Below are 14,507 nucleotides of genomic sequence, written 5' to 3'. Positions count from 1 at the left end.
AATCGATTTTACGAGAATGTAATGTTTTGGCACATTAAAAATGACTTCAATCGCATTTTGTTTCTGCTTAATTTAAAACACTCTTTCTGTTGCACTAGAGGCGTAAGGAAATTATTGTTAAACCCCCGCAGTATTTCAGATCGTGTGATCTGAGTAACTGGCATCCTGTCCTGCAATCCTTGTTCTCCTCTGAGTGCTGACACCATCAGCTATATCCAAGAACCTTCACACGCTACCGCCATCCACACATCCTAACAGAAAACCTTCCACATTCCGTGGTATACTGACTAATTGCATTCTGAGTGCGCAAGAATGTTCTATGTGATACACGCTCCGAACAAAGAATAATTCAAATCCACAGCAACACGATCAACTTCCGCCATACAATTTATTGCACCGCTGAAGTACAAAACACCGTCCTAACTCTAAGATATACATAGTCTCCAAACCTTTTCAAAATAAGATAGAGGGAAATTGCAGAATGGGGGCACCTGTAAGGTGTTGATCTGTTAACCACGTAATCTGTTCAGTTAAGAGGAATATAGACCATGGAAACTGAAATTTGGTCAAATTCATTCGATTTTATTAAATTATTTAACAAATCACTCGCTTAATCGATAAAAGCGAAAATGTTCCAAATCTTTAGAAGTTGGTGATTTAATAAGATGTATAAAGCCTCCTGGTTTTGAAGCATTTTCGAACTATTCAGCTTCTGTCTGCATTTCAGTCATGAAAAGGAAGAATACACATTTCGGCTCATTGTATTATGTGCGACTTGCGTTATTTAAATCTTTGCATTATCTTCAAAAGGCGATTTGTTTTCCATGAATGGAAAACACCTAATGAATGGCTTCCCTAATGTATTAAATGAAACCAATAGTTATCACTTAATGATTAAATGCAAACAAACTATCATCGATGCTATTCACTTCCCAACGTGACACAAATGACGCACAGGTGCAAATTTTCTCGGTGACAACTTAACGCACTGTATGGGCACATGCGTAAAAACTGACACTTAACAATCACACGAACGAGCAAATTAACAATAGCCTGTGCTCATATTTATCTAAATTACTTTACATACAGGATATACATACATACAAATATTGCCTATCTAGAGCTATGAAAATATCACTTTCAACCTTACAGGCGCAAACGTCTTTGTTTTCAATGTAAATGGCGCTTTGTCATTTCAAATTGCAGACAAGCTGCCGTTTGCGTCTTGACCTTCAGACAGGTCAATAACCAAACCAAAGGAGTTCTATACACAAGCTCGAAGTATCCAAGTACCCAATCACGTTTGTGTGAATGTTCTGCTTTGTGCAGATAGCTGAATTCAATGTTAAATTTGATAAGCTCGTCTCAGCTGTTCTCGAGCGGATCTTTCCTTAAAATAACACCTGGTCTTCACATAGGAACAAAGTGATTAATGCTGTCGCCCGCACGAACTTCCCAATCACTAACACTGACAAGTTCCAAACGTTACATCCTTCTGTTTCTTTTTTATTCCATAAACCTTAGTTGCATTTATATTGTGCTTTTAAACCATTAAAGTGTCCCCCGTAATAAAAGTCAACAGATAGCTGTTGAAACATGATTAGCTGTAGCTATTACTCTATTATTAATTACTAATGGTAAGAGTAAGTTGATTGAAAAACTGAAGACGCAAGAACACCATCATAACAAATATGAAAATTAACTGTAAAAATGTTAAAATGGTAAGGAGCACTGGTCATTCCTGTGGTGCGATTGTGAGATATGTGTTTAAGGGAAAGGTGTCGGCTCCAAACGACAGCTGAGCAGAGTTTCTTCTGCGCTTTTCGCGGCTCTAGCTTGTAAAGGACAAGCATACCGGAACCGGAGAGCCCTCTGTCTGTTTGTGGTGCCTTATCTTTATTGAGCAAACCGCTCTGGGTGTTTTGCATTGGGATGGCGAAGGAATTAATGAATATCCGGCGTTTATGAGTCTGCCCTGCTCGGGAGGCACCGGACCCGATGATATATTACATACATGCTCACTCAGCGCAATTCCAAATCCGGGAACACATTTCACGTCATTTTTTCTTTATTCTTTATTATTCTTTGGTGTGGTTTGAATTGGAAAACGGACAGTGTCACCAAAGAACGGAATGCAAGGCAGAAAACAGGTTCAGTCTTGCTGAAAAGTGACATTTCGCGGTGAACGGTTGATGAAGAGCTTGACAAGAAGCGAGCACCTAACACAAAAAGTGACTATGGTGATAGTAATGATGAGAAAGTGAGATCGCAGCTGAACCTTCCAAGAGCGATCAGTCAAGTCCCCCCCGGCCCAAACTTCCTGCGAAAATAAATCACGTCGCGCAGTTTATATGAACTTGAACCGCAGGATGTCGAAGCGGCTTCTGGTAGAAAGCCAGGCGCTAAGCACACGTGTTGGCGTGGAAGTTCTTCCCGGATTGTCTGTTCAGACCGATAGGTGCCATAACTCAAAGACAAATAAAAAGATACGTTGAAATTCCCGGTCTGTGTTCTTGCACTATAAATTAATGGGATGTGGTGGAAGGGGCGTCCATCAAAGCAACGATAATCGTGATCACCATAGGAATAACGTTACGTATTTATTAATAAGGGCCGTTGCAACACAGTTTGCATTTATTGAGCAATCAAGTTTCTGTCTGCAGAAAGCAGACCGCCTCTCGCAAGGGTGAACGGGATAATGAAAAGACGCTGAAAATAATTACGTACTCTGAGAAAAAATGCGTTTTAAAAGTTCTTTATTTGGAAGGGGTGCTCAGTGTAAGGTATGGCCCCGTGGGTACTCCGGGACTCGATTCACCCCGTGAATTGCCGACACTTCTCTCGTGGTACGGGGTGAGGTCAGAGTCCCTTCTGCGCTTGGTTTCGGGAGGTCCATCACCCCCAGACTCTCACACACTCACACACACCGGCTCTCTCTCTCTCTCTTCGCCACCCCCCCGCCTAACTCCCCCAGCCCCCCCAGTTGTGGGCACTTGTGTTGATTTTGTGGAGTTAGGCGGTCAGGACGGTATAAAACGGAAAGACACCCTCACTGACTCTTCAGAGGCAGGTTTCAGCAACCAGGCACACACGATCCGCCCACAATACCAGTCTAGTCTGCGGCTTCGTTTCTAACATCGTTTTTCTTTCATTTTTTGATATTTGTCTGGATAGGTTCTGGTTTTGCTTCCACTGTTGATCTTAAATTCCGTCTGCAAAATAAGCGCTTTCTGGACGTTTTATTCCAGCACCTCGCTAACAGGGTTTTTGAACAGAGTAAGGTAACCCGAGACTGGGATTTTTTTTTCTCTACTTATTAATTTCTTTTTGCATGGTGTAAGTAGGATCAACTCCACTCGTCGACCTCCACACTGCGTCTTGCTTAAACGGACCTTCTGCTGAATGGTTTTACCCGGGTCACCTCTGCATGCAGCTGTAGCCGCAGGGATGCGAACTTGCTGGTCGGTCGTTGTCCTGTGTCTCCTGAGCTGCGCGTGGCTGGAATCCGCACGCGCTTCCCGACTCAAGTCCCCTGCGCTGCCCATCCAATCGGAGAGGGAACCTCTACCTTCAAAAGGCATCGCAGGTATCGTGTCTCCTGTCCTCCGTAACCGCAATGTTCATGCAGCATTCATCACCTTTGAGCCCAGACATCGTAGGCCAGAATCCCACTGTTTTTCTTTAGATGTAATCACTAAATCTGGAAAACAGGAAATACTGTTCGAAAGCTGTTTATTCCAAATTCCATGTATTCAAAATGGAAACCGCATTCACAAAGGGTTTCAGTTACTATTCATGTTGAATTGTTCTGCGAGTCCAAATATTTATTTTGATATAAGCTGCGTGTTTTTTTCTAGATCTCATCTAGCACTGCCAAAGAAGACAGTATGTCCGTTTTGTTTAAACGTGTAGTTGTAAACCACTCGATACTCTTTAAAGTGAGAGAGGGAGTTGGGGATGATGTGGGAAAGATTTACAAACCATTGCTTGAGGTGGGGGAACTGTTGCTTGTTTTTAGACGCCAAAGATAACAGTTCAAACTCTATGTGTTAGTGCTTCGGGGATACTAGTATTTTCCTTCAAGTGTTTATCATTTACATTACGTGTTTGAAGTTTGTCCTTTGTATTAAGGCATAAAGCAATAGTACAATCGTATCTTATTTAAGCTCTGATGGATTCCAGGTCTACATTAATGAGAAAATAATTAATTGTAGCTCCCGTGTTCTCTTCTTCGTATTGTCATCCTCATCCTTATCATTAGAATCAGCAACAGTCAACAAAGTCTTACAGTTATTTCACATTATACTGTACATTTTCTATCATTAAAACATGACTAAATAACGTTACAAAGCCAACCAAAACTGGTAACGGTGCTATGCGGTGTATTAGTCAACATTTAGAAACCTTCCTTGATCCTGGAAACCTTAATCAATAGAATTTCCATTACAGTCACTATGATTCCTTCAGGAGTCACGGGGCTGCAGCGCTGCCAAGCAGTGATTTATTTCAAATGTTTGTAGCAGGAATATTGTCTTCAGCCTCCGTCTGACTCGACTTGACCGTTTGAAGTAGGCACTTAATGAAAGAATAATGGGAACCAGCTTGTTAGCAGCTACGGCAACCGCATAATATTCGCGTCAACAGTTGTGAACCCCGAGCCTCGGCGGCAAACCCGGAGCCCGCGCGCTGCGAGTGGTGCCAGCTGAAGCCCGGCGGGCTGGAAAGGCGAGACCGCCGGCGTGACCCGTGTCAGCTGGGTCCGGCACCCCTGGCTTCGCTTTGCTAACCACACTGTCTTGTTCTGCAGTTGCTGTTCTGTTTTCCGTTTTTTTTCCTACCGAGAAAAAACATGCATCCAGGAAATTCGGGAAAATTGCACACAGACAACTCAATGCCCCGAGGCCCCATAAAACACTGAATTCTATAGGAAGATTCCTTCATGTAGCTATTATTAGTTTTCTGAGTCCCTTATCATTTCCCTGGACAGTCGTCTACTACAAAGCTGAGATTTATCAGAAACGTTGAAGAAACCTTTGAGCATTAGGGTGTCTCTGAGACTTAGTCCTTAACTTGAAAAAAATAATAATTCACTAAAATGAATCCAGGCCTTGCGTTGTCTGCGACGCATCCGCCGATACAAGCCAAATTCTTCGTCATTCAGTCTGACGCCAATCTACGAATTTGCACCACTAGTCTTACGCTTTGGTCCAGCATTGTTAACACGGTTTGTATTTATGGGGAAAGATCGCAAAGCACGGCTGCAGCCTCCTTCCATTGGCCCGCTGTGCCCTAAGGATTTCCGTGTTGCACTTGATGCCTCGATACAGGGAGGTCGGTAGATCGCGTGTTATACGTCGGCCCCTTTTCTTCCGAGGGCAGGTCAGTCTTTCAACATTACACCTGCCGTCAGTTCCAGGTACGGAAAATAACAGCCGATGCTGCGTACATGGAAATACACTGTAGCTCATAGTGATGATAGACGAACAAACAAAAAAGCGCAGGTCAATTTAAATACACAGAGGGCACTCAGAAGTAGTTTTCTGTTCGTCAAAATAAAGGAACGCTGTTGTTGCAAAGACTATACGACTAGTGTTGGGTTTGGAAAAGCACTTCTCAACAAAGACCAGACTACGAAAGAGGCTGGCCTGTGTCAGTTGAAATGTTTAGATAACATGTGAAAGGTGTCTTGCTTAAAGCGTGTACCCCATTAACCCAGCTACAACTTCGTGGTCTCTGTATAGTGCACGTTCTCCCATTACGGATTCCTTTCCAGGCCTCCTTCACATCTCCCCTGCTGTGATAAATCGTCCCGGATTCCAGTGTTCCGACGGGCTCAGGAGGAACTTCTCAGTAACTGAGGGCGCCTCGATCCTGCTCTCTGATTCGCTCTTGTTTCGTTTCAGGCTGTTCGTTCGGAGGGCGGTTCTATGAGCTGGAGGACACTTGGCATCCGGATCTGGGGGAGCCCTTCGGGGTGATGCACTGCGTTATCTGCTACTGCGAACCAGTAAGCACAGCGGCGTAGTGTTCAAGCAGTTTTAACTGAAGCTGTATACTGTTTTCCGAGTGTTTCCTATTCTGGGGGAAAGCAATGAGTCAATGGGTGCAAAAGATTCACGCTTTACTTTATATAAACTAAATAAAGAACCCTTTATAGTTGTCTCTTCTTCTTCATTATTATGGACTATATTACATAATAATGAAATATAGTTTCATTAATATAGTTTCACTATATTTTTATAGTGTGTGTAGCGATGTTGCAAAATCTCGATGCATTATGAAATGCAGATGTTTTATTAAATAATTTATACGTTAGCAATTTGCTGCTTGCAATTATTTTTATTCTTGGCAGGGGGCACTTGCTGTTATAGACGGGGTAAAAAAAAAGTTTCCGTGAAGAAAAGTAGAGACTAATCTGTTTTCTTTTGAAGCGGTGCTGTTAAAGGCAAGTTGTACGATAGGATTAACAAACCAAATGACCTTCATTTTCCACTTCAATGAGCCATTTCACTCCATCAATGCGGGCGAGCAGGCGGGGAAGGGGGAGGCCGTTTCTCAAATTAGTCTTTAGAGGCCGCGGTGATGAGCTTTGTTCTGCTTTGACACTCTCTTACCGGGCTGCTGTGCGGCACAATGCACAGCTCGGAGTGTCATTAGCGAATTAATACAACCTCCCCGCTCAGTAACTGCTCTGTAATTTGACGTCAATATTGACCAGAACTCGATTGCCTAAATAACCATTAGTTAAGATATATTAGGTCTACTCAAAGAATGCAATGTCGGAAATCGGACGTTACAACCCGACTCCTAGTGATTTCAGTTTGTTCTTGAAATAATATAAGATCCCTTTTTCTTATCAGAATGTCCAGCAGCTGTCTCCGTTTTTAGAAGCGGTAAATTGACATTTTACATTATAGGGTACAATATGGTGCTAATAATGAATATATTTTTTACATTCACATGTTGCTTCAGGAACCTCTAAGAATGACTTTTGTTGTACAAAACAGGAAGATTCGATAGTGATGGAGGTTCTTTGTGCTTTGATGGCGGAGTGGAAGGTCGTTTAGTCTGATAATCCGTTGTTAAGAGCAGATGAAGATGATACAGGTGGTGCTTCAAATAAACCTGTGCGATTTGTTTTAACCCAGTTGTTGTTTTCCAATACAGCAAAGAAACAGACGGAAAGTGTTTGGGAAGGTGACCTGTAAAAACATCAAGCAGGACTGTCCGGAACCGAACTGTGACGAGCCCGTCCTCCTGCCGGGAAACTGTTGCAGGACCTGCCCCAAAGGTAAGGCCCCGGCGTGGGGATTGCAGCGGGGAGATAGTTTCTTAAATTTTGGTCCTTTTTTTCTTTGCACTGACTTGGTCCGTCATTCCTATAATGCGCTTTATGTGAAAATTTTAAAAAGCAGTTAATAATTTATAGACTTGAAGTTGTCTACCATGATAATGTGAAAAAAGAGACCTTGAAGTCTCTTGCAAGGAAATTGTACCGGAATATTTCGGGGTCGGATTGCTCGGGTACGCGTGGTGTCGTTGTAGTGAACACGTACTTATCGTAGTCATTCTGCATATTGTAATGCTGGTGTGTTTGTTTTGAAACTTTAAATCTAAATTTTACTTATTTATTGTAGTTTATTTATAATTCCGTGTTTATTGACTTGTCCACCAAACCACGTTCGCTTATGAAGGTTTCCAGGGTGTAGTCCCGCCTAGTGCACTGGGCTTCTTGGATAGGCCGAGAGAATAAGCGGTTTTCCCGTAGTCGACCAGTCGATGAATGATTACATAGATAAAAAGCCGTAAATTGTGACATTTCAGTTTTGAGTATCACTGAGAGGCATTAAAGTATGCACATTTCATCATAACACAACGGAATGTAAAACAGCGCACCTTTGTTCCCGTTTAATGCACGTGTCAGCAACAATTTAACGCGTAGGGCATGGAAAGAAACAAACTTTGTTATAGAAACCAGAGCAGAGCCAAGTCCTCAAGTGGGATTGAATTGAAAGCGACAGGCTCTCCCCGCCTTGATGCTTTATATGGTGATGGCTGTTCTGCAGGATTTGGGAACTGTTATTTCAAACGCAGGACATCTGCACAGTCAGCTTTTCAAGCCATTTGGCTTCAATATGGGACAGTGACAATCCCCCATCTCCTGGACAGTCACTGGTTACTCTGATGCCTATCCCACCCTGACAACTTCATTACTGGACTTGTCCAGACCCACAAGACCAGATATTTAACTGACACAATGAAATGTATCATGCCAATGTAAAGAAAATGTCCATACACAGGAACAAAGCTTGACTTTCATATCTGGGAGAATAGTATTAAATTGGACGTGTAAAAGATATTTCTTTAATGCTTAATCAAATGTCACAATTTACTAGCTTTGCAACCTGTTTAAAACTAAATGCTTATTCACCTGATATATCATGATCAGTTTCTTAAATATTTCAGCTGTTAATAGAAATACAATCATTTAAAAAAGGTAAATTCTCATGTAATTATTTCCAGATGCATTTACTTTGCCTTAAAATTGAAAGGACGTAGATGTCATTATTGGTTTATGTGGACATCTACTGGGCTCTGTCTGATTAGGAGATGAGATGTACAAAAACACTTTTATCTCCCATTGTTGAACACAACAAGTCTTGTGCTCAACTCTTTCCAGAAAAAGCTCATTTTCAAGTGTGGATCTCCCAATCAGAGATAAAAGACTGAGTCTGTAGCAGTATTTTGCTGTAAAGAACTTTGGATACTTAATCTTGAAACCACTGAAAAGTAGTATAGCTCCTTAGGATATTTTTGATGACTGTCTTTCTAAGTGGTAATGTCTTGTGTGATGCTAACCACAAATGATGCCGGAATTTGGAGAAGGAAATGTTCACTCGTAGTTGTAAAGAGCAGGAATGCGGAAAATGGTTATGAGAGATTTGTATGATGGATCCTAGATATTCTTACTGCATGCAAGACTTACATTTGCATGTTAGTGCAGTGACACTTTATAGCCTTGCTTCATCTGATCTCAGAAGGTACTGTATGTGAGGTTGGTGCAGGTCAGTACTAGGACGGGAGACCTCTAAGGAAAACCACGTCACTGCTATGAGTAGTGTCAGTAGACCAATAGGTGCTGATCTTACCTTTGGACCAGAATGTCCAAACCTGTGGTGACTGGAGACACTGTGCTGTAAGAGATGAGATGTTACACTGAGTTCCCGACTGCTTGATCTGTGGCACTGTTCATCAGTCCAGGGGTTAATGCAGGTGGCCTGGCTAAATTTCCCTTTGCTTCACAGGCTGAACTAAGGGTGAACTTTAGGGAGGCTTGTTTGTACAAGCCCAGCTTTTCACTTTTCTACTTGACTGGCTGTGGCATGTCACCCAGTGGGGGCCTGCACGTCAGATGAAGTGTGTCCCTTCCTATGTGTGAAAGTCTTCTGGAACCTTTGAAATGAAAAGCGTTGTACAAATCTAAGGAATTATTATGAGTGGCTTGATGAGTGTGTGGGGAGCCAATGCCCACCCTTGCCCACCTCCTGGTTGCTGATGTTTTAATTTTGTCCAGGCTGAAGTCTTTTTTTCAAGCTCTTTCATTATTGTTATATTCCCAGCATCTAGCCATAAAAAATAAACCCAGTTCTCTGACATTTTGAAGTGAAGAGGTGTGTGAGATTTGCTGAACTTTGATTGTCAATGCCTGATCAATGGAATAGTTACCTAAAGCTTCATACATTTAAATCAAATGAGAATTTATATAGGTCCCCGACTTATTTATTTAATTGCTTAATTTGCCCAATCGCAATTAATCATTGTTGGAGTTTTAACCAGTTGGCAGTAATGGAGAACTGATTTGTAATCTGATACTGAGTATGATACTGAGTGAAGGTGGTCACCCCTGTAAATGAAAGATGGTGTATTTACACTGCAGAACTCCACTGGTACACGTTGCCTGTAACACAGCCCCTGTTGCTGCTGGTTACCTCTCCTTGCAGAGCCAGAGAAGAAGGTGGTGGACATGATATTTGACGGGTACGAATACTACCAGGAGAAAGATGATGATCTCCAAAAGACGTACAATGACCGCTCCTACCTGAGCTCAGAAGATGTCTCCCCAGGAGAGAGCAGGACAGGTGAGGCCCTGCCTGCCACCCCTTTTCCACCTCCTCTTTTTCATTTCTTCTCCGTCCTCATCCTATCCTTGTCCCTCTTCTTCCCCACTCCCTGCAAACTTAAACTTGTCAATTTGAAACGCCTTGCATGTCCTAATCGGTAATTGCATCTTTGTTCCTCATGCCATGTGAATGTTATTTCCCTATAAATGACAACGTCCCAGTATTGCCCTGAATTGCTTGTTGTGCAAACCTTTTTGTAGGTTGTATTATGTTCCACATGTGTCCCTGAGTGCTAATTATCCTTGCCCTTTTTCCTTCTTCAAGACTTTGTTGCTCTCCTAACCAGTAGTGTGAGCTCCCGGTCACCCATTTCCAGCGGAGTTGCCCGTGCAAGGTTCACTCTGTCCAGGACCAGCCTGGTCTTCTCCATCACATTTGAGAGGTACTGTTCACTGTTCTGCTGTCTGCCTCTCTGTGGAGCTGATTTTTATTAGTGAAGCATTACCGCCATTCATCATGAAGTTGAAAAAGTTGCCTTCCCTGTTTCAGAGTGGCCCGTCCGAGCAAAGTGCACTTCCTTGATGGAGATGGCAACGTGGTCTTTGAATTTCGAGTGCCAAAGACCGCGTCTCCAGAGAGCAATATGGTAAGTGCAGTTACAGATACAGATGTGCTACAAATGTGCTGGTCAGTGCCACGGTGTAGAGACCCTTACAAAGTAACACACTAGGAGAAGTGAGATCAAGTACAGTCTAACAGACCTATCCTTCAACGCACTAGTCGGACGCCCTTAGCCTTAGCTCCACTGCATAGTCAGTGCCACATATTTCATTCTGAAACAATGAACACTTGGGTTCTGTATCTAGCAAAGCATGCAAAGGACAGAGGAAGTATAAACCGCAGTAATTAAAACAACACAACACATGACACTAATAAAGAAAAACACTGTAACTGCATGCATATAACGTAAGGAATCATTTTACTGGTAGCTCATAATCACATAAAGTTTTTGGTGGTGTCAACTGTTTTAGTTTGCTGTGGGAAGTAAGTTAAGTGAAGAAAATTGTGAATGTGATATAAAAAGTCCCGAAAATGTTGCTTACACCCTGTAATACATTGTATGTCCTCATATTGAGAAGTTATCATTTTGGTTGATGTGTTTTTATCGTTTTAACCTTGCATTACATTTTCAAAACTTTGTCATGGCTGAGGGCAAGAGAAGGGAGCAGCTGACCACCTGTGAGAGTGCAGTATGATAAATGAGGTTTGAGGCTGAAGTGCTTTTTAATGCTGACATTCTTCAAAAGCACAGCACTTTTATCAGGGAACAAGAGCTTTAAGTGAAACAGTTTGATTGGGTATGCTTCAGAATGTTTGTCTTTGGAAGAACAGAGGTTCAGTCTTTGATGCTGTTGAGGATGTCTTGTTCTATAATGGATTGATGTAGATACATTTCAGTTACATTTCCCACCAGCATGAATTGTGCTCTGAATCTGTTTCAGTAGGTAGGTGGCCTCACTAACTGGTCTTTGGTACTGTATAGGGTTCTCCTCTCACCTGAACATGACCTCAGAATTTGGTTTAATGGGCTGGAATGCCAAAATACCAAGACAACAATGTAATTTTTTAAATTCTTATGAGCATACAGTATTAGTGCATAACACAGCAAAACACAAAGTAAACAGAGATGTACTCATTCAAGCTAAAATGTATTTAATAGGGATTACTGCATCATAAGAAACTGCCATGGCTCTAATACCATTTTGGCCACAAAATGACCACAAATGGCATCACATTACACAATAATCCTGTAGAAAATTCCACTGTGATGCATTCATGGGTCTCTAAATGCAGCCAAGAAATGTCAGTCTTTTTAAGAAATGTGGTTCCATCTCATAATTTACTTATATTAGTCAAATACTATTTTCTTTAAGATTAAGATTTTATTTAGTTTTGTGAAATTAATTTGAAAATGAACAATTGGCATGTGTGAATTTGCCATAGCATCTTTACTGTCACATGCGGAGATGAGTGAGCATTGAGCAATGCATTCAGAACAGCTATCAAGGGTAAAGAAGTATAGTGTAAAATATTTATGTATAATTAACATCCCTAAGCCTTCTCCAGCTGTCTCATGGCTTGATGTTTTTCATCTTCAGTCCAGATGTGCAAACACTACTTTTCCCTGGTGTTTAACCCTTGGTCTGCCTGCTCAGTTTGAAGGCTGACACATGCACACCACAGGGTGTCATTACTTTGTGCAAGAGAATCCAAACCAGCTTGTGTTCACTGACGTGGCAGCTGAAGGAACCTGCAGTTTCTGTTGGAAGTTGTGTATTTATTTGACAGAGAGTTAAAGGGTTCAATTGAAAACTAATAATCTGGAGCTACCACGAGTTGTTCTCCTCTGAGCTGGGATTTTCTCTTTTTTACGAGACCACATTACCTAACTGGCTTTTGTTCTGCTGACAACATGAAGTATGAAGGGCAGGTTTTCCAGTCCATCTACTTAAAAACACTCTAGTCATATCTGCCTCTCCTAATTTTGTTTCAGATTCCTTCCCATTTTCTTAATTGTCTTTTAATCGTCTTGGCTTGTTTTCTCCTGTCCCACAATGGAGTAAATATACTAGTTACTGATGCTTAGGTAGACTCTCACATACTAGCTCCTGGTAAATGAGACCATTAAGTGTGACTGCTGCTGCCTCCAAAGCAATGGTCCTCTCAGACAGCAAGCCCTGTCACCTGGTGTCCAGTTGTGTCCAGCCAGACCATGCCTCCTGAAACTGACCTGGCAGAACCATTAACCTGCTCCCACCCCACAGGCTGCCCATTTTCACGTCTTTCGCCATGTGTGGCTGGGTTTTTAGACATGTAGGCAGTAGTCTTTGGGAGAGGCATCTCAGAGAAGGTGATATTAATTTGCAGTGAAGATTTTCCAAAGGCCAGAGCTACAGGAGTGTCATAAAGTTATTACGTGTGGTTATCAGCGGGTGAGTGAAGAACTAAAATCGTGCCTTTTCCCTTCAGATCTGCGGAATCTGGAAGAGTTTGTCTAAATCGTACATCCGGCTGCTCAGGTCGGAACAGCTGCATGTCACCATGGTAACACTGAACAGCCAGAGGGAAGAGATCCAAGGCAAAATCATCAAGCACAGAGCACTGTTTGCAGGTGTTGTTTTGTCAGTCCTGTTTTAAGCATTCTGTGTATGTGTATATAAATCATACTGAATACTTTCTACTATCAAAATCCATTATAAGAATTAATTAATTATAAGAATTATTAATGGTTTCAGCAGACTTAATTTTCATTTAATTGGACTGATTATTACATAATTAAAAGTGAAAAAGAGCTTTTATGTAAAGTCCTTTAAGCTTCCTTGAAGGCTTAGAATTGATATTGCTCAGTCCCTTCTGAGAGAGATGCAGTTCTGTAGAGTTTGTAGGTGCTTTGGAATCACAAGTCAGACTAAATACCTCAAAGTAAAAGCAATGCAGGCCAGCTTAATCCAGTTTGAATTTAAATGTGAGGTTTAAGAGCATATAGTAAAAACAAGAAAGCCTTTACTTTTCTGGGACAGAAACAGAATGCAGAAGATGGAAAGATTTGGAATATCCTTGTGGGTGTGAAATTGCTCAGAAACTGGCATCTGCTTGTGAAATGTGAGCCAAAGCACATTTTTACTTGCCTTTTTTTTACTGCCATACCAGAAACCTTCAGTTCTACCCTGACGTCGGAGGCAGAGCACTCTGGGATGGGAGGGATTGCCATGTTGACGCTGAGCGACACAGAGAATAACCTTCACTTCATCCTGCTGTTCCAGGGGCTCCTGGAGAGGAGAGAGGCAGGTGAGAGAGACAATATGAGCATCCAACATTCAGACTGTGGCAATTCCCTGCATTTGCCTGTTTTAAAATTCAGGAGGACCCTTGGAACTTGGCATATCCACAGATCTTTATACTCAATCTCTAACCTTGCACACAGCGCTAAACCAATTACTTAGAGCAGGACCTTCTGATGCACCAGGAACCGAACAACACCTTTCCAGACTGTGTCTCTCAAAAGGCCTGAGGATCCTAAAGGTCATTGTAGTATTTCACAGTAGTTCTGTAGTAATGACCACAGACATGTCAGGGGCCGGTTGTCTTGGGTTGCGGCTATTCCTCACATCACTGCAGCCAGAGGAAAGTCTGTACACAAGCCACTCTTGAATACCAAATTATCTGAATGTGATGGCAGCCCACTCCATTTCACCGTTCCAGTCAGCTGTGTGTTTAATTAGCAGATCTACTGTGTGCTGAAGGGAATCCTGGGTCTACAAAAGCATAGACTCAATAAATATCCCTAGACTTTGCCATTTCAATTACTCGTACTGAGATAATTTC

The 14,507-nt window shown here is 42.0% G+C and overlaps 1 protein-coding gene across 1 annotated transcript in view; it reads left to right on the top strand.

Annotated features, from left to right (window-relative positions):
• The first annotated feature begins 3,055 nt into the window (after nucleotides 1-3,055).
• Nucleotides 3,056-14,507, top strand: part of chrd (chordin) — a 29,223-nt gene continuing 17,771 nt past the window's right edge. Inside the window, exons 1-8 of the mRNA XM_015361490.2 lie at nucleotides 3,056-3,586; nucleotides 5,904-6,007; nucleotides 7,168-7,291; nucleotides 10,002-10,139; nucleotides 10,446-10,563; nucleotides 10,671-10,767; nucleotides 13,152-13,293; nucleotides 13,833-13,970. Of these exons, the coding sequence (XP_015216976.2) occupies nucleotides 3,403-3,586; nucleotides 5,904-6,007; nucleotides 7,168-7,291; nucleotides 10,002-10,139; nucleotides 10,446-10,563; nucleotides 10,671-10,767; nucleotides 13,152-13,293; nucleotides 13,833-13,970 (1,045 nt within the window). The 5' untranslated portion in view covers nucleotides 3,056-3,402. The remainder of the gene's footprint in view (nucleotides 3,587-5,903; nucleotides 6,008-7,167; nucleotides 7,292-10,001; nucleotides 10,140-10,445; nucleotides 10,564-10,670; nucleotides 10,768-13,151; nucleotides 13,294-13,832; nucleotides 13,971-14,507) is intronic.

The sequence above is a fragment of the Lepisosteus oculatus genome, chromosome 13 (genome assembly GCF_040954835.1).
Source record: "Lepisosteus oculatus isolate fLepOcu1 chromosome 13, fLepOcu1.hap2, whole genome shotgun sequence".
NCBI lineage: Eukaryota > Metazoa > Chordata > Actinopteri > Semionotiformes > Lepisosteidae > Lepisosteus > Lepisosteus oculatus.
The sequence above is the reverse complement of the archived record's forward strand: the minus strand, read 5'-3'. Positions and strand labels throughout refer to the sequence as shown.